Below are 17090 nucleotides of genomic sequence, written 5' to 3'. Positions count from 1 at the left end.
GCGTCTTGCTATCTTTACAGCGACTTCACTTCTCGGACAGTCGTTACTCGATTCATTGAGAAGAGATGACGGTGTACGGTGCGTCGAAGTAATGGTTCAATGCGAAGTTTTATGCCACAATGTTGACAAGCCCCATAAGTCCATTGCTGAGAGTCGGTCTCAGTTTGATCGGCATGTGGCCCGACACTTCATATGGAACGCTCTCCTGGCTCTTTTACATGATGACTGTCGTAGTGATGCAGTACTTTCAGTACTCCTTCGTCTACGCGCACCTAGACTTCAACAATCTCACCAAATTGATGGACGGCCTGGGTCTCACTCTGGATTACACTCTGACGATTTTCAAGTTACTAAGTCTCCGTTTCAATCACCGGTAAGAGACGAGTGATCAGTGTCGGTGATTGTGATCATTCAATTGATCATTCTTTGATCAGTACTGAGAATCTTCTCATGATACGAGAAGCATAGATAATGATGATGATCATTATAGAATATTTGCCAAAATCTTGGCTGCGATAGACAAGGATGTGAAGGACTGCACAAGCGAGATGCACGAGTGCATAATGACCAGTAAGGCTAATTTGGCGCAACGCTGCTCCAACGCCATAATATCCGTTAACGCCATAGCTACCGTTCTATATTTCATCGACAGCCTTGTACGTCGCCGCATGGTTTCCGAGGATGGTCAGTTTCGGGAGTTTCCGGTGCAGGTAAAATTCCCATTCGAAGCCCACGAATCGCCCATTTACGAGTTTGCCGTTGTGGGATTATTTTTCCACGTGTTAGAAACGGCGACCGTGATCGCGATGCTGAATGCGTTGATCTTAACATTGGTAAGTCAACTGAAAAAAACGATTATTTGATTATCAAATAAGCTTAAAACGACAAGACAAAAATGTCTAATAAATTAATTGAGCTCATTAAATTCTGTGTAAGTGTTGCTGAAAATCACAGTTTTTATTTCGAGGTACTTCACATAAGCGGACAAATCGATATCATGTGTCAAGAGTTAAGAGAAATTTCTTCCACGAGTAAGCCTTATTCGTTATCCACCAAGTCGCTGATAACGAGACATCAAAAGATTATATTATTGTCGAATAATGTCGAAAATTTTTTCTCATTCGTTGGTCTGTTGCAATTTGTATGGAACACTTTTGTTATTTGCTGTATAGGATTTATGGCGGTGATAGTGAGTAAAGATTAGTTAACAGTCGCCATAGTAAAATAACCTGCTCAGCGCATTTTCAAAAGAAAATAAATTATGAAATAAAATAAAATAATAATTATTCGAATCAGTATTCCATATTATTTATAAGTATGATTTAATATTATATGCAGTCTTTGGATATGAATACGGAAGGTAAATCCGGCGTAATAATACAGTTTATTATTCCATCTGTCGCAGTAACCATAGAAGCTTTCGTTTTCTGTTTCGCTGGCGAGTACCTAAGTACAAAGGTTAGCATGTTGCTTTTATTTCTATGATTTTCTATTTTTTTATTAATTTCTGAAGAGAAACAAGAGAACAAAGTTTTATAACACATTATAAAGTACTATATTATTTTATAATATATTGTAACATGCTATAATTATATATTGTCATATATACTGTATACCATGTCGTAGTTTCTTCTTTTTTTCAGAGTAAATCCATCGGCGATGCAGCATACGAGGCAGTTTGGTATGATTTATCCACTAGCGAATGCCGAGTTTTATTATTCCTGATTCTAAGATCGCAAAAGCGATTGACGATCACGGCTGGGAAAGTCACGGATTTGACACTGGAAGCTTTCACCACTGTAAGTTCTGTACTTTAAATAATACGTATCACATTATTTTTCTATTTAATGTACTCTAATTTCAAATCCCAATGATACTGCAACGATATTTATGGTATTCCGGAAATATCAGTATTATGAATAAAATTGACGATGTATATGTTACATATGATGAAAAATTGATTTTTCTAGATATTAATCTAGATCTATTTTTCTAGATAACAATAAAACATTTAATTATTTTAATTTTGATAAATTTAATAAAAATGTTTTTTACTTATTCATAAGAATATCTTTTAGGTCATGAAAGCTTCGGCTTCATACATTTCGGTCTTGCACGCGATGTACTAAAACTCAAATCAATGTATGCTGGTTATACACATATTGTCAAAGTGATCACGAGTGAGGTAGTGATGTACATATGTAGAAAAACTAATATAGAGAGACGATTAATGTTTATCCTGTACTTTCTTTTTCATTTTCAACTATTGCTCGATTCCTTTAATATAATATTTGTAATATTATTACTATTACTCTATATTGTGTGTATGTGTGTGTGTTACTTTTCTTTCTAATCAAACAATTTATACGATAGAAAATTAATATATATTATTCTGGATTTTATCGAGAAATAATTTGTTTATGATAAATTTTGCATCTCGAATATTCCTACGAAATATTCTCACTTCCAATATGTTATGGACTATAAATTACAAATTTTAGAGAGAACAAGTATACATATATATATAATTTAATAATATATGATATTAAAACTACTATATTATACACTCATATACAGTACCTCTGTCCACTATATATCACATAGAAATTCTATATTAAAAGTAAGTTCTTGTTTCCATCATCTTACTTGTGGAACGAGCGATTTTTCTTTTCCGCGAATATCGCGTTAATATTCAGCCAACTAATATCTCCGTTATAATATGCAATCGCCTATACTATAATGATATAATCATTATTAATTGATTGTACCTTTCACATCTACTTTTCAGATCAGTGGATAATTTTTTTATCTTCCTAGTTCCTTCCAATGAAAAAGCATTTATCTATACCGATGGAGTTTGTGTTTTGCAAATGCATTTTCAAAGAAAATTACATATTATTGCTTTATACTATTGCGTTCAATTCTTCCGGCAGAATGGACGATGATATTTTCCACGTGTACTTTTTCTTCTGTGCACTGTAATTAGCGAACTGTCATCGCAATTTAACTCATCGTTGTGCAGTTACCGTCGTACATGCGAGATATATAATTGCGATTGATCGAGAAACATACTACCGTGGCAGTTTTACTCTTTGTAAAATTGCCGAGTCCTCGTGAAAGAGTGGGGAGTGCAATGAGATACGCTTTAGCATTTTCTTCGTTGTGACGCTCTCCTTCACCCCAACAGTCGAGATCCATTTCTTCAGGAAGATACAACGCGCAAACTTCGACCAAGTGAATCGTTCCGATGTAAGCTCGCAAGTCAGTATGTTGACGAGCACCATCAGTCCTTCGTTAAGAATCGGTCTTGGATTGATCGGCATGTGGCCCGGATCCTCGCACGCAACATTCTTCTGGCTTTTTTACATGGTTACTCTCGTCGTCATGCAGTATCTTCAGTACTCTTACGTTTACGCACATTTGGACGTGAGGGACCCCAAGCTGATAGATGGCCTGAGCGTCACTTTGGATTACACCCTGACGTTTTTGAAACTGCTGAGTCTTTGGCGTAATCGCCGGTAAGATGCATGATTAGCGGCCGCCGTGATCATTTAAATTATCGCAGACGTTGCAGAATATTTTCCGATATCTTGGACGCGATGGAAGATGACTGGAACGACTGCGTTACGGATTCGTACATATGCGTGATGAAGAGCAAGGCTGGTCTGGCTCACCGGTGTTCCAATGCTATGATGACTCTCAACACTCTGTCAGCGATTTTCTACTTCATTGGTAACTACCTAAGCCATCGTGCGGTCGATGGGGCTCCTCGGGAGTTTCCGATGCAGGTACAGTTCCCCTTTAACGCCACAAACTCGCCGATCTTCGAGCTGATCGTTCTTGGATTATTTCTTCATGTGTGGGAAACGGCGACTGTAATTGCAATGTTAAACTCCTTGATCTTGACACTGGTAAGTCGAGAAATGGAAACGTTTAAGGTCATTGCATGATAACTTTAACAGAAAGTTAGTTCAGTGAAACGTTAAGTAGTGCGTCCGTTGAATTATTGTTAAATTGTCTGTTAAATCATAAGCATTCCTTAAAGCTTCAGTTCTTATCTCGAGGTACTTCACGTGAGTGGTCAGATCGATGTCATGTGCCAAGGATTGAGAGAGATTTCCTCCACGAGAAAATCTGATCCGTTAGCAACAAGATCGCTTGTCGAAAGGCATCAGAGAATCATATCTCTATCAAATAGCATCGAGAATTTTTTTTCATTCGTCGCACTGATACAATTCGTATGGAACACCATAGTTATTTGTTCCATAGGACTCATGATTGTAATAGTGAGTAATGCTGATTCATTTGCGCAATGCAAAGTTTTCTCTCAAAAAGGAAAATTTGTTTTGAAATTATGTGTAGTTTCCTTCACTGTTTTCATTATTTTGCTAAACTATGTGTAATATCGGTACCGTATTTATAATTAATTTAAACATATTAGATGATATGAGTATAAAATAAAAATAATATATAAAAATAAAATAATTTATATAAAAATAATTTATAACATTCAAATTAAAGCAATTTCAGGGAGAGAGAAATTTGCTGTAACAATACGTTATCCTATTCTCTTCTGAATAGGATTATTGTCATTTTGTTGGAATTGCATTTTCAGGATTTTGCACGTAGAGCATTATACCAGTCAATAACTAAAAGCACGATTATGCATTATATTACGAGAGGCTTGTTCTATTAATATAATCTAACATAGCATTATGCAGTCTCTAGGCACAGATATGGAGGGTAAATCCGGAATATTAATACAATCCATCATTCCATACATCGCTGTAACGTTAGAAGCTTTTGTTTTCTGCTTTGCCGGCGAGTATTTGAGCTCTAAGGTTGGCATAATTCTCTTGCCATTAAAAGCTTCTGCAGTCGAGTATCTTCTATTCTGTAATATTACGATATAAATAAAACCATTTTATAATTTTATGATTTAATAAAAAGATTTGGAGATGGGTGTGTGTGCATACATTTTATTTATATAAATGTTATTATAATGTGTTTAACTTGTAATATCGTATAATATTTTAATCTATAACACTTCTTTCTTCTTCAGAGTAAATCTATTGGCGATGCTGCATATGAAACACTTTGGTACGATTTATCTACCAAAGAATGCCGAATTTTATTATTGATAATTATCAGATCTCAGAAACGTTTGACGATCACAGCTGGAAAAGTCATGGATCTGACTTTAGAAGGTTTCACATCTGTAAGAATTTTGATAATTTTAGATAATATGTGATTTATATTGTGTGTGTGTGTGTGTGTACTCTGAATTATTTTTAATATTATTAAAAATATAACAATGCATATCACATTAATAATATCATGATGGATTTATGCGACATATTTGTGTGTGCGTATTTTATTTTAGCATGTGAGTAAGAATATACTTTTAGGTGATGAAAGCTTCTGCATCATACATTTCAGTATTACACGTAATATATTAAAACTTTAATTGATTTACTCTCTATAATGAATTCTCTAGTTCTTTAATCACTTGTGTAAAGGTACTAAAAAGACAAGAAGAAATAATAAAATTATATTAAGGGGATAAGTCCGTTTTGTTGTAATTTGAAATATCAAACTAAAAATTGACCAATTGAAAAAATACCATGATTCTGTGTCGATAATTTTATGTACAAATACAATAAGTTTATATTATTGAAAATTACCTGTTGTTAAAGAGTGCATCTTTTATGCCACGATACTTTTCACAACTAAGCTCTCCCGTTACATTCAATTTTTAAAGAATGTTCTTGGTTTGCTGGTACGTGTTCTTAGAAATTATTTGCAAGAAAGACATACGTTTCTACCGTATAGCATGCAATCCTGTGAATTATTAAAGGAAATTACGCCATTACGTGATTCGGTCTCAGAGAGTACAATGTCCTCCCCTCATTTATCTCTTTTAAGACTTGCGGTGGAAGCATGGACATAATTTAGTATCATTCGGTGAGAATACTTAATGCGCAATTATGTTCAATAAAACTGCTGCACATTAAATGATCTTCCAATGATTCCATAGGAAATGTAAGAAAGATTAGTTTTTCCTTGATAAAATTGTCATGTGAAAAAGAAACATTTGTTGAAAAACTGATAATTGCTATTGTTCGTTCATCGATGAAATGTCTTCGTTGCTTTATAGTCAGACACATTATCAGACCATCAATGAAATTATAGGATGTCAATGCAGATAATGAACTCTACTGCAACTTGCTACACGTAATAGCAATTGATCCATCCATCCACGTCCACGTGAGTGGGGATGCATGGCATGGAGATGCACTTGGTCGGTATTCCTGTAGTATATTATACCGAAGCACCGGATAAATGTGTCGATGCTAATCTTCGTTTCCTGCTGGAAAGCGTCCTCGACACTGTTGACGAATGGCAGTTACAAGTACCGTGAGTCCCTCGCTGAAAATCGGCCTCCGGTTGCTTGGCGTGTGGCCAGGCGTGCCGCTCTCCACATTTTACTGGTTGACTTTTATGTCGAGCATATTAATCTTACAGTATTTTCAATATCAGTACATATTCGAGCACTTTAAGATCAGCGAGCTCCCGAATCTCGTGGATGGCTTGCCCGCGACTTTAGATTACACTTTGACGTTTCTTAAATTGGCCAGCCTTTGGATACATCGTCGGTAAAATATCATGTCGCTGCGTAGCTTTGCCTAATCTAATTTTTTAAAAACCAACAAAATTAGTCCGTATATTTCTAACATATATTGCGTCAATTCCAATTTTCTACTTTTTCGAGTTATTATCTAAATCTTAGCCTGAGCTACGGTTTACTTACATGCGTGACAGAAATGCTATCTTTAGTCCAAATATGTGTGGCCGATTGTAGCAATAAATTACAGAGTTATTCACCAAATCTTGAACGCTATGGACAATGATTGGTGCGAGTGCATCGGCGTCGATCAGTATTTACAAGTGATGAGAGTGAAAGCCAATATATCGCATTTTTGTTCAAACGCTATGTTGAGCTTTAATGCGGTTGCCGGTGTACTTTACCTCTTAGGCGAGTACGCGATTCGTTTTTTATATTTAGCCGAAAATTATAATGATACCTTGCGACAACTTCCTATTAAGGTACAACTTCCCTTCGAAATAAACCGATCGCCAACTTTTGAGCTGCTCGTCATAGTTCTATTCATACATGTGATGTTAAATGTGTGCACGGTCGCCGTTATAAATGCATTGATTCTTACTCTGGTAAGCTTTACATTCTACATTTTTATATTTTTATCTTCTGTCATGACTTTTGTACTTGATTTTTAGACATGTATGTTCTTAGATACGAAACAATTATTGCACAAGAACTTTAATCTTACAATATCTTATAAAATTTTCTTGTGCACAAATTTCGTGATTTTATCGTACGCAAATTATGATATAAATTATTTTTGAAAACATGAGAATTTATATGATAAAAATACTTTTAACAGCCGGATAGCATATTTTTTATTCAATGTTTTTCTTTTAATACTTGGAATCTTTACGACGACTTAATTGCATTTCAGGTATTCCACGTAAGCGGGCAAATCGATATCATATGTCAAGAGTTCAGAATTATTTGTACGAAAATTCCCATTCACGGATCTTCCACATCTACATTAGGAATATTGATTGAGAGACACAATAAAGTCATTTTATTTTCTGACAACGTCGAGAAGCTTTTCTCTTTCATCGCATTGATGCAGATTGTTTGGAATACCTTAGTTATTTGCTGCTTGGGATTCATCATTATGATAGTAAGTATTCTTGCAAATTTCTGATGAATGACGTTATAAAATATATATTTCTTTTTCCTATTCGTTCAAATAGTCCGTTCATAATGATACCAGTGTCATCGTGTTAGTGAAAACAATTTTCGCTTACACTGCCATAATGATAGAAGCCTTCATAATTTGTTTCGCTGGAGAATACCTTTGCCTTAAGGTAAGTAAACATCCAAGACATTCTGTAAATACTTAGAAATAATTAAATGAAATAATACATTTTAACATCGTGCTTAATAATCAGGCATTTATCTCAAATGCAAAGTTCTTTTCCATAATTCTTATATATTTTCCATAATCCTTTATATTTTAAAGATAAAAATAAAACAAAACGTTTATATACATGGTTACCATTACTGTATTTTAAACGTTGGCAATATTAAAAGTTCATTCAGTAAATATTGCTTCTATCTTTTGTGATGAATAGTCTGCCCTTTCACCTTTCAGTTCTTTTCTAGTTCTCCCTTTCGCAACGTCGATGCTACAATTAAAAAAGTCTCTCTCAAACAAGAAGGTTGATTAAATAAGGAAGAATATGAAAAATCCTATCTTTTTTATTTTCTTTGCATTCTTTCTATTATAGAGTAAATCAATTGCTGATGCAGCATATGAATCATTATGGTATGACATACCACCGGATCACGTTAAAATTATATTGTTCATGATAATGAGATCCCAGAGGGGACTTGCGATCACGGCAGGAAGAATTACGAATTTATCTTTGGAAGCTTTCGCGAGTGTAAGTTTTTTCCCTTCGAGAATGTATTCGAGAATTTACTTGACATATAATTATTAAATAAAAATTGTATTATATTTTGCTTCTAACTCATTTTAATATGTTGGAATATAAGTTGTTTACGTACATGGATGATTTTATATTAAACTTTATTTTTTAATTTTACCTTTTTTTAGATAATGAAAGCATCGGTATCATATATCTCAGTCTTGCATGCAATGTATTGATACGAAACATGTGGTTGCGATGCTACTAAAATCATGGTATAGTTAGTTCGAAAAGCAATTACTTAGAACTTATTAGAATTTATTAAAAAATTAATAATTAAACTATTTAAAAAATCCACATTATCAACATACTTGTATTTCAAAAATCCTTCTCTTGCACACATTAAAAAGCTTATATTTTTATATTATAATTTCTCAACAAAATTTTAGAACATGTGTAATTCTTTTTTAAACTTTTACATATACTGTAATACTTTTGACAACCGTGTTCGTTTGTTATATCCAATTTTCACAAATTGTTCTTGGTTTTTGAGATTTTCGAGATTGTTTTTAAAGTAGATGTACCGTATGCTATCCTGTGAATCATTAAAGGAAATTACTCGCCATTAGATAATTCGATGCCAGTTAGAGAGATATAATGTTCTCATTTACCTCTTTTAAGACCTACAATTGAACCACGGACACAATTTAATATTATTCGGTTAGAATACTTATTGCATAATTACGAACGTTCTCTCGATAGAACCACCGCGTGCAAAATAAGCTTTACAAATCGTGTAAAATACGAAACAGATTTATTCCTTATTGATTGGACGATATTGTTACATCAAAAAAGAAAGTTTGCAAAAGAAAACTAATAAATTCGAAATCGTTCGCTTCCTCGTAAAATCTACGCTATGTAATATCAATAGAGTATGTATGCCGGTCTTCATCTCCTCGTAGCCTCGAGATTGTTGACGGTTGTTGATAGGCATGAGTACCGTGAACTCGGTACCTATCGACCAAGTTACCGTTTACGTTGAACAACTTCGTCGGAGATCAGCCGCATATTACGAGGGCAGTATTTCCATTTCCATGGGTCTAACTTGTCAAAGCGGCAGAAAATTTAAAATCCGCTGAAAGAACTTGTTATCATCCATCGCGTGATATGAGCTACATTCTAGCTCACGGCCATCGGATCAAGTACATCGGTCTTGATGCAATTACAGGACATCCAGACCGATAATAAGCGCTATACTCAAATTACTGTTAGACTGTGCGGCACATAATTGCAATTGATCGATAGTCACTCGAGGGGGGAAAGGGGTGGACCATGTTGAGCGCTGGAGGATCGCCAGGTAATTTCAGTGTATTATGCAGAGTAGCTCAGAATGCGCCGATACTGATCTTCGTGCTCCCGTGTATCAGGAATTGTTAATGCAATTCCAAGTTCTCTCTGTTCTGTCGCGCTTAGCTTCTTCTGGATTCCGAGTTACCGTGTGGAATAGTGAACGGGAATGCCATAAGTCCACCACTCAAAATGGGTCTTACATTGCTCGGCGTGTGGCCAGAGTTGCCGCATTCGACCGTTCATTCGCTCATATACGTGTCGAGCATATTGATCATACAGTATTATCAGTATACAATCATGCATTTTGGGGCTCCTGTCCAATTTCATGGATGACTTGACCATGACTCTCAATTATAGTTTGACGTTTTTCAAGTTGAGCAGACGTTGGATGCATCGCTGATAAACCGTTGCGCCGCTTCGTGATTTTAGTTTTGTTGAAATCCGCCATTCGAAGAATGAGATTAAATATCTGTCACGCAGAATTATGGAACGTGTAACACGAATATGAGGAGCTAAAACAATGTCGCAAGTATCAGTTTGCTGATTTGTGAATACTGCAAAATAAAAGTGGAAACTGCAAAATAAATGTCAACTTGTCACTAGAAATATATTCAGTTAATATATGGTACTTCTGAGTTTTCAATAATTTAAACAACATCGTTTGATTTGAAAGTCGTTCAAATTGTTCAAACAGCTGCTTACCTCATTAAAAAAACAATGTTTATGCAGGGGATTTCGTCAAAAAATGCTTCATTTTATGTGTTGAAATATCCAATCAATTTAAATGACATATTGCAGAACGTTTTACAAAATTTTAATGGTGATGGAGGATGATTGGCACGAATGCGATAATATCGATCAACACTTATGCGATGACCACCAAAGACAATATTTCACACGTCTGTTGCAACGTTATACGAGCATCAATGTGTCGTCCGCAGTGCTATATCTTTTCGAGAGGTACGCGATTCATCTTCTGAGTTTAATGGAGAGACGTAACAACACGTGGCAACAACTTCTCCTTAAGCTAGAAATTCCCTTTGAAGTCAAGCAATCGGCAACCTTTGAGCTGCTTGCTATAGACTTTCTACGTATTAGATTACATGCAGCCACGGTCGTCATTCTGAAAGCTCTTATCTTTACATTGATGAAACTATTGAATTTGAATATCTACGGTAAACAAAGTTCTGCACTAAAACTATATTCATAATATTAAGTGCAAATAAATCAACTTGATACTTTTTTTCATCGCGAGTCGATGACATATTGTTCAATACTTTTTGAGCTGCCCGCAATATTAGTCGTATTTTAGATACCTAATATAAGAGGTCAAATCGATATGATGTGTCGAGAGTTTATAAAAGTTCCCGTAAAAACTCTCGCTTACGGATTCTCCACATTTGCGGTCAATACTGAAAAGATGCAGCAAAATCATTCCCTTCTATGAAGGATATCGAAGAACTTTTCTCCTTTATCGCATTAATGCAGCTCATTTGAAATACCGTAGTAATGCTGGCTTGGAATTTCTCATTGTGATAATAAGTATGTCTGCATATCTGTGAGATTAATGCGAAATTGAATTCAAAGAAACTTATTCGCCTCTGTTACTCAATGAAACAGTCCGTGTATAATGGCGCAGAGATGGTTATCTTGGTAAAAAGTATGATTGCTTAGTAGTGGAAGTCTTCATTTTTTGCTTTGTTAATGGAGAATATCTTATAGGTAAGATCAATATCTATTTGATAATCCTTGATCTATAATTTAATTATTTAAATTATAATTATTTTAATTATATTATATTATATAATTATATTATATAATAATTATTTAAATTATTTAAATTATATATAATTTAATTATAAAATAATTGCATGTTTTGTTAGTCGATCAGTGATGTAGTCTACAAAATGTCGTGATATGACCAGTCAAAGAAAAATTATATCATCTATAATAATGAGATCGCAGAAGCGATTGGTAATTACCTTAACTAAAATCATGGATTTATCCTTGGAAGATTTCACAAAAGTAAGTTCCAACTTGAATTCTCTCTTCGGCACACTTCTAAAAATAATTTATTTTTAATTGTAACTAATCATTTAATTATAACTAATTTTAATTAATACTATATATAATCTTTTCTGTAATAACAAATGTGCAGTTGGAATATATGTATAATTATCTCAGCTTTTCAGATCAAGCAAATATCGGCGTCGTACTTGCCTTGCATGGAATGTATTAATACAAAAAGTAATAAAAAATGCTTTGTTGTGAGAAAGAGATTGTTATTAAAAAACTAGTTTGTCTATTAAACTTGTTAATACTCAAAATTATTTACCGTTCTTAAAAGTTACAGATTACATCACATAAAGTTTCTTCTTTAATACTAGTATAAATTCTTTTACTGTTTCATTATGCAATGTAAGATATTATTATCAGGAAAAACAATCAATACCTATAAATCTTGCTCTACCAATATCTTTAATCCTCGCCAGTCTACGCGTTCACTTTCATTCCCTTCATTTCTCCTTCTTTTTATTTCAAGACATTTCTTTTCATAGCTGAAATATTTTTTCTCGGCGACATTATGGATATTATAGATCGTTAGATATGGATAAACGTGATATACACTTGGTGAAAGTTCTGAATTTTTAAAGGAAATTGTTCGCTATCGCGCAAAGTAATATGGACGGATACCTTTTGATCGTTTTCTGCCTCCAAAATTACAATCTTTGAAAGGCGAACACGGTTGATCGCTCAACGCGTAAGTACGTTTGATAAATTGCCATTTCAGAGGACATACATTTTATCATCCCTCATGCGAACGACCAATTCTCTTATCGTTATCACGCAACGTATATTAGATCAATCGACGTGCATGTTTCGCAATACGCATCATTCAGCCGCTGCTGGATGATCCAGTGAGATGTCTCGCAAGGATTACCGTGAAACGTGATGACCATAACACGTATGACAACTGTTCCTCGGTTGAGAGATAGGCTTATGATTTATCAGCATGTGGCCGGGTTCGCCTTATGACAATTTTCGGTGATTCGTCTATATGACGTCAGTGCTAGTAGTGAAGTATTTTCAGTACATGTACAACATCGAACGATTTTTCGATGCTTATAGACGATCCGAGCATACAGTATAATCTGAGTATACTCTGGCATACAGTATAGCGTTTTTGAAGTTGATCAGCCTTTGAATCGCCAGTAAAAGCACAGCCAACAAAGCATGATTCAACGCGTGCACACATTAAAGTGTGTTCTTCGATGTAATAACATCGCGTGATACGATAGAATGTTATCATGCCTCACTGCTCTCGTTATTCTTTTACATTACATTTATTCATTAAATTAATGGCTACAGATACGAGGACAGGAAAATGAGAACGTTATCCCTATTTCATTCCACACAAAAATCCATTTTCGATATTATATTTCTAATATGCTTTTTTTTAATATATGTTGAAGCGCTTACTTTCGTGAAATATTCACATTCCCTGCAGCAATGCAAGCCCCTTTCCTATCTCGAATCTGATATTTATTCAAGCGGTAACAGTTTCCGTTCACAACAACGCATAAATGTAGAAGACGTAAAGATGTACGTACGGTCACACCAAACGTGTCAATTTTCCATACTTCAAAAGTTTCTTATGTATATTATTCTACGAGATTCTGGCAAAGATAGACGGAGGATTGGAAAGAATACATCACTGCCGAATTACGTATCTGATAATAATTTATGCCAATCTGTCGCGTCGGTGCTCTAACATTTTAATGTCTATCAATGCTGTCGGTTACGCCCTAAGAAGCTTCCTAAGATGCTTCACGAAGAACGAAAAACGATCCTTGCGGGACCAGATTCGATCTTCTCGTCAGAATGGAATTCTCTTTTGAAGTTAATTAATCCTCCATTCAAGATTACGGTAATAGTTTAATTTCTCCACGAATTATCTCTCTCGTTTCTAGTCACGATGATTAATGCTTTTGCCGTTACATTGGTAAGTTCTAATCAGTCTTTCGCTTGCTATCTTATGATAATTTAAAAGCGTTCCTTACATTTTGCAATAAAATTCGGTCGCTTAATTTTAATTTATGTTTTACTAATAAAATTGATCTTCTTGTAGATTCTTCATGTGAGTAGTCATTACAGTATTGACATAGTACGGCAATGTTTGATGAAAGTATCTTCAAAAAGTTATCAGAACTCCTCATCGAAGTTTAAAGTCCTTACTTAAGATCCTCAAGACACAAAAGTATCATTACGTTGTCTGATAATATCGAAGATCTCTTCAATCTTCTATGCACTAATACAGTTCTTCTAATATTGTCTTGGTTATCTGTTGTCTAGGATCCATGATAATCATCGTTAGTAAAAATTGTGAATTATTTTAATCTGAATAAACAACGATTATCTCGTTAAGACTTCTTCCTTTAATCCATCTTGTAATCATGTGTCCGTTTCATTTAGATCATCGGCAACAAGCAAGGAAGAGCGATATTAACGAAATTCATCTTATTTTACGTCGCGATTACGCTGGAAGCATTTGTCTTCTACTTCGCCAGAGAGTATCTCAGCGCGAAACTTATCATATTCTCCAGACTATATCTTGTCTGCGGAATAATCTGTCTTAGTCTCAGATAAATTGCAGCACCAACGGATGGTGCGTTCCATGCACCTAAAGAATTTTGTACTTGCATTTCTACAAACTTATTTTTAAATTAAATTGTTTTAGGAGGAAGATTCGTTTTTATGCCATGCATAGAATTCAGCTGTAGTTAATTTCCACAGTAAATCACGGGGACACCGTCTACGCGTCTGCCTGCTACAATATGACGCCCAGTCACTGTCGAACTTTTTTATTGGTGACTGTGAGGTCGCAAAAGAGATTGACGATCATGGCTAGGAAAATGATGGATCTTTCTCCGAAGAGATTCACCAGCATAAGAGCCATTCTTATACATATAAAATTTCTCATGGATATTAAACGTGTCTCAAGTGAATTTCAAAGCTGACTATGTAAACAATTTACAATGCAACTATATTCTACCGTCTCTGTACCATATACACGCTCGATATAATGCTTACCATAAAAAGTACGCAGGTAATGAAAGCTTCTGCTTCGTTTACGTATATATCAGTGTTGCATGCAATGTATTAAGGCTCGTAGGGATTGCTACGTGTGGTCCAAATATAGTATCAGCAATTTGTTTGTTCACATGATGTAATCGGTAGGACAACGTAGAAAATCGCGTGCAGAAAGTACTTCCTAAAATACAACAAATTAATATATAACAAATAATCTCTTAAAATATAACAAATTAATTGCGATATAACACTGTAAAAATTTATAATAATATTCTTAGCGCAGGATACGCGCGTTTTGTAATACATTATTGAAAACATGTGATATTAATGCTATGAATTTACCTACTCGCAAAAATATATTTGTTTAAATTACTTTACTTCCAGGTGTAAATAAGTTTTAGTTGTAAACTAATTTGATTGATAAACTATATGAAGATAAGTTAGCACGTTACACGTAATTTTACGTTACATTTGCAATGTAACAATGCACAGCTTAAACCTTCTCACAAGTTTCTCTTTTCTCAATACTGCCTTTCCATTGCTTTTGTTTTTCCAAATTCTTCGATAGCTGCATCTATCGCTGAACATGCATATTTCCCTATAATAGATTCTACATATTTTAAGCAAATAATTGATGTTCTCCCCTACGTAACATTCATCCTTTCGAATTACGTTTTTCTTTCTCTGCAACCTGTAATCATCGACGTATGATTTTTTTTCTTTTTACCGTTGCGCCGGGAACAGGCAGCAAAACTCGATTGCATAATTGCGATTGATCTATAACCACCAACAATGTAGGGATGAATGCATTATGGTCTCGCAAAGCTCAGTGTGCCCGGAATTACAGTTTACTGAAGCTCATGCTTAATTCCTGAGTAACGTCGTTGGTCTGGTAAGATCGTTTACCTCCCGCGAGAGACATCGGTCAGTCCACCGATCCCATGCGAGATAATGCGCGCGACTTCCATCAGCACTTCCGTCGAGATTGGCCTCCGTTTCGTCGGGATCTGGCCGGATTTGTCACATGGGACCTTGATCTGGCTCACGTACATGACCAGCGTAGCGATAGTGCTCTATTTTCAATACGTGTATATTTTCAATCACTTCGACATCAGCAACATCTCGAATCTCATCGATGCGCTCAGCATCACGTTAGCATACAGCCTCGGTTTCCTGAAGCTGATCTCTCTCTGGTTGAATCGCAAGTAAGAGTAGTTCCTTCGATGGAAGAACTACGATAAGCTCCGAAGTTATGCGTTTGGTTGTTCCACAGAATATTTTATAACATCATGCTAACCATCGACAAAGACTGGAACAACGTTAGTCGCGACCAATCCTTGATGTGCATTATGTCAAGCAATGCCAATCTGTCGCGTTATTGCTCAAACGTGTTGATTAGTATCAACTCCACCGCTGCGATCTGCTATGCCGCGACTAGCCTCGTACGGCACTCAACCGATTTGGAAGGGAACCTCAATGCTAGTGAGAGAGTGCTACCTATAAAGATGGAACTTCCTTTTGAAGCGAACGTGTCACCGCTCTTCGAACTTCTGGCGATCGGTCAGTCTCTTCATGAAGTATCGATCGCCGCTTTAGTCGGCATGATAAACTCCTTAATCATCACGTTGGTGAGTTCCATTGATCATACAGATGATATATGACTTTTTTCAATTTTTTGAGAACTCTCCTGGGATTCTACCTTTCACTTGTTCTAAAGGATTCCTGCGAACATTAAAGTTCAGTGATTAATCTGATTTTTCTAATTTCTTATTAGCAACTTGAAAATTTTTTAATTTTTTACTGAACTTTTGCTGATAATAATCAAAAGTACTTTTTACGGATCATTAATAGTTGCATTTAGGTGCTTCACGTGACCGGACAGATCGATATTCTTCGTCAGGAGTTATTAATGACTTGCAATGATGAATCTTCAGAGAGCAGTTCGATCATTGCGGGGATCAGGCTTCTGATAACTCGACACCAAAAAATAATAACGCTGTCAGATAATATTGAAGAACTCTATTCCGACATAGCACTGATGCAATTCCTGTCGAATACCTTAGTCATCTGTTGCATCGGCTTCACGATCATAGCTGTAAGTCATATTGTTAGTTACTTAAAAATAACTC

The 17090-nt window shown here is 35.2% G+C and overlaps 3 protein-coding genes and 4 long non-coding RNA genes across 12 annotated transcripts in view; 3 read left to right on the top strand and 4 right to left on the bottom strand.

The window, feature by feature from the left end:
- Positions 1 to 18: 18 nt before the first annotated feature.
- The window catches only part of LOC105277179, a 22138-nt gene continuing 5066 nt past the window's right edge, over positions 19 to 17090 (top strand). Inside the window, 10 exon segments of the mRNA XM_026968195.1 lie at positions 19 to 373; positions 3575 to 3859; positions 4616 to 4625; positions 5063 to 5218; positions 6562 to 6656; positions 6876 to 7230; positions 9693 to 9730; positions 15891 to 16139; positions 16235 to 16589; positions 16823 to 17056. Of these exon segments, the coding sequence (XP_026823996.1) occupies positions 120 to 373; positions 3575 to 3859; positions 4616 to 4625; positions 5063 to 5218; positions 6562 to 6656; positions 6876 to 7230; positions 9693 to 9730; positions 15891 to 16139; positions 16235 to 16589; positions 16823 to 17056 (2031 nt within the window). The 5' untranslated portion in view covers positions 19 to 119.
- Positions 759 to 2242, top strand: LOC105277172 (odorant receptor 67c). 2 transcript variants are annotated; one of them, XM_026968191.1, is made up of 5 exons: positions 759 to 833; positions 955 to 1189; positions 1339 to 1458; positions 1644 to 1799; positions 2079 to 2242. In XM_026968191.1, the coding sequence occupies exons 2-5, from the start codon at positions 998 to 1000 to the stop codon at positions 2127 to 2129; spliced, it is 519 nt and encodes a 172-aa protein (XP_026823992.1). In that variant the 5' UTR covers positions 759 to 833; positions 955 to 997; the 3' UTR covers positions 2130 to 2242. The 2 variants fall into 2 exon arrangements, with proteins under 2 accessions (XP_026823992.1, XP_026823993.1); XM_026968192.1 differs by lacking the exon at positions 759 to 833 and having other exon boundaries at positions 1047 to 1189; positions 1406 to 1458.
- Positions 4806 to 6390, bottom strand: LOC105277175. Its single transcript, XR_893559.3, has 3 exons — positions 5685 to 6390; positions 4977 to 5216; positions 4806 to 4894 (listed from the first exon to the last, which is right to left on the bottom strand). It is a non-coding gene; the product is annotated as an uncharacterized LOC105277175 (long non-coding RNA).
- Positions 7237 to 7823, bottom strand: LOC109610834. The gene is made up of 2 exons (XR_002193126.1): positions 7733 to 7823; positions 7237 to 7626 (listed from the first exon to the last, which is right to left on the bottom strand). It is a non-coding gene; the product is annotated as an uncharacterized LOC109610834 (long non-coding RNA).
- On the top strand, positions 7804 to 8880 carry LOC105277176 (odorant receptor 30a). The gene is made up of 3 exons (XM_026968194.1): positions 7804 to 7956; positions 8380 to 8535; positions 8709 to 8880. The coding sequence occupies exons 1-3, from the start codon at positions 7906 to 7908 to the stop codon at positions 8757 to 8759; spliced, it is 258 nt and encodes an 85-aa protein (XP_026823995.1). The 5' UTR covers positions 7804 to 7905; the 3' UTR covers positions 8760 to 8880.
- LOC113561624 lies at positions 7886 to 15909 on the bottom strand. The gene is made up of 8 exons (XR_003406312.1): positions 15304 to 15909; positions 12323 to 15142; positions 11853 to 11931; positions 11187 to 11624; positions 8892 to 10382; positions 8699 to 8784; positions 8148 to 8277; positions 7886 to 7978 (listed from the first exon to the last, which is right to left on the bottom strand). It is a non-coding gene; the product is annotated as an uncharacterized LOC113561624 (long non-coding RNA).
- Positions 16633 to 17090, bottom strand: part of LOC113561627 — a 6861-nt gene continuing 6403 nt past the window's right edge. For 4 of the 5 annotated variants that reach the window (XR_003406315.1, XR_003406316.1, XR_003406319.1 and 1 more), the window contains exons 2-3: positions 17020 to 17054; positions 16641 to 16934 (exon numbers count right to left, since the gene is read on the bottom strand). This is a non-coding gene — a long non-coding RNA (uncharacterized LOC113561627). Of the gene's footprint in view, positions 16935 to 17019; positions 17055 to 17090 lie in introns of all 5 variants that reach the window. The other variant, XR_003406317.1, reaches the window with a different exon arrangement.

This window comes from Ooceraea biroi, chromosome 3 (genome assembly GCF_003672135.1).
Source record: "Ooceraea biroi isolate clonal line C1 chromosome 3, Obir_v5.4, whole genome shotgun sequence".
NCBI classification, from domain to species: domain Eukaryota; kingdom Metazoa; phylum Arthropoda; class Insecta; order Hymenoptera; family Formicidae; genus Ooceraea; species Ooceraea biroi.
Note: the sequence above shows the minus strand (reverse complement) of the source record. Positions and strands in the feature narration are given on the sequence as shown.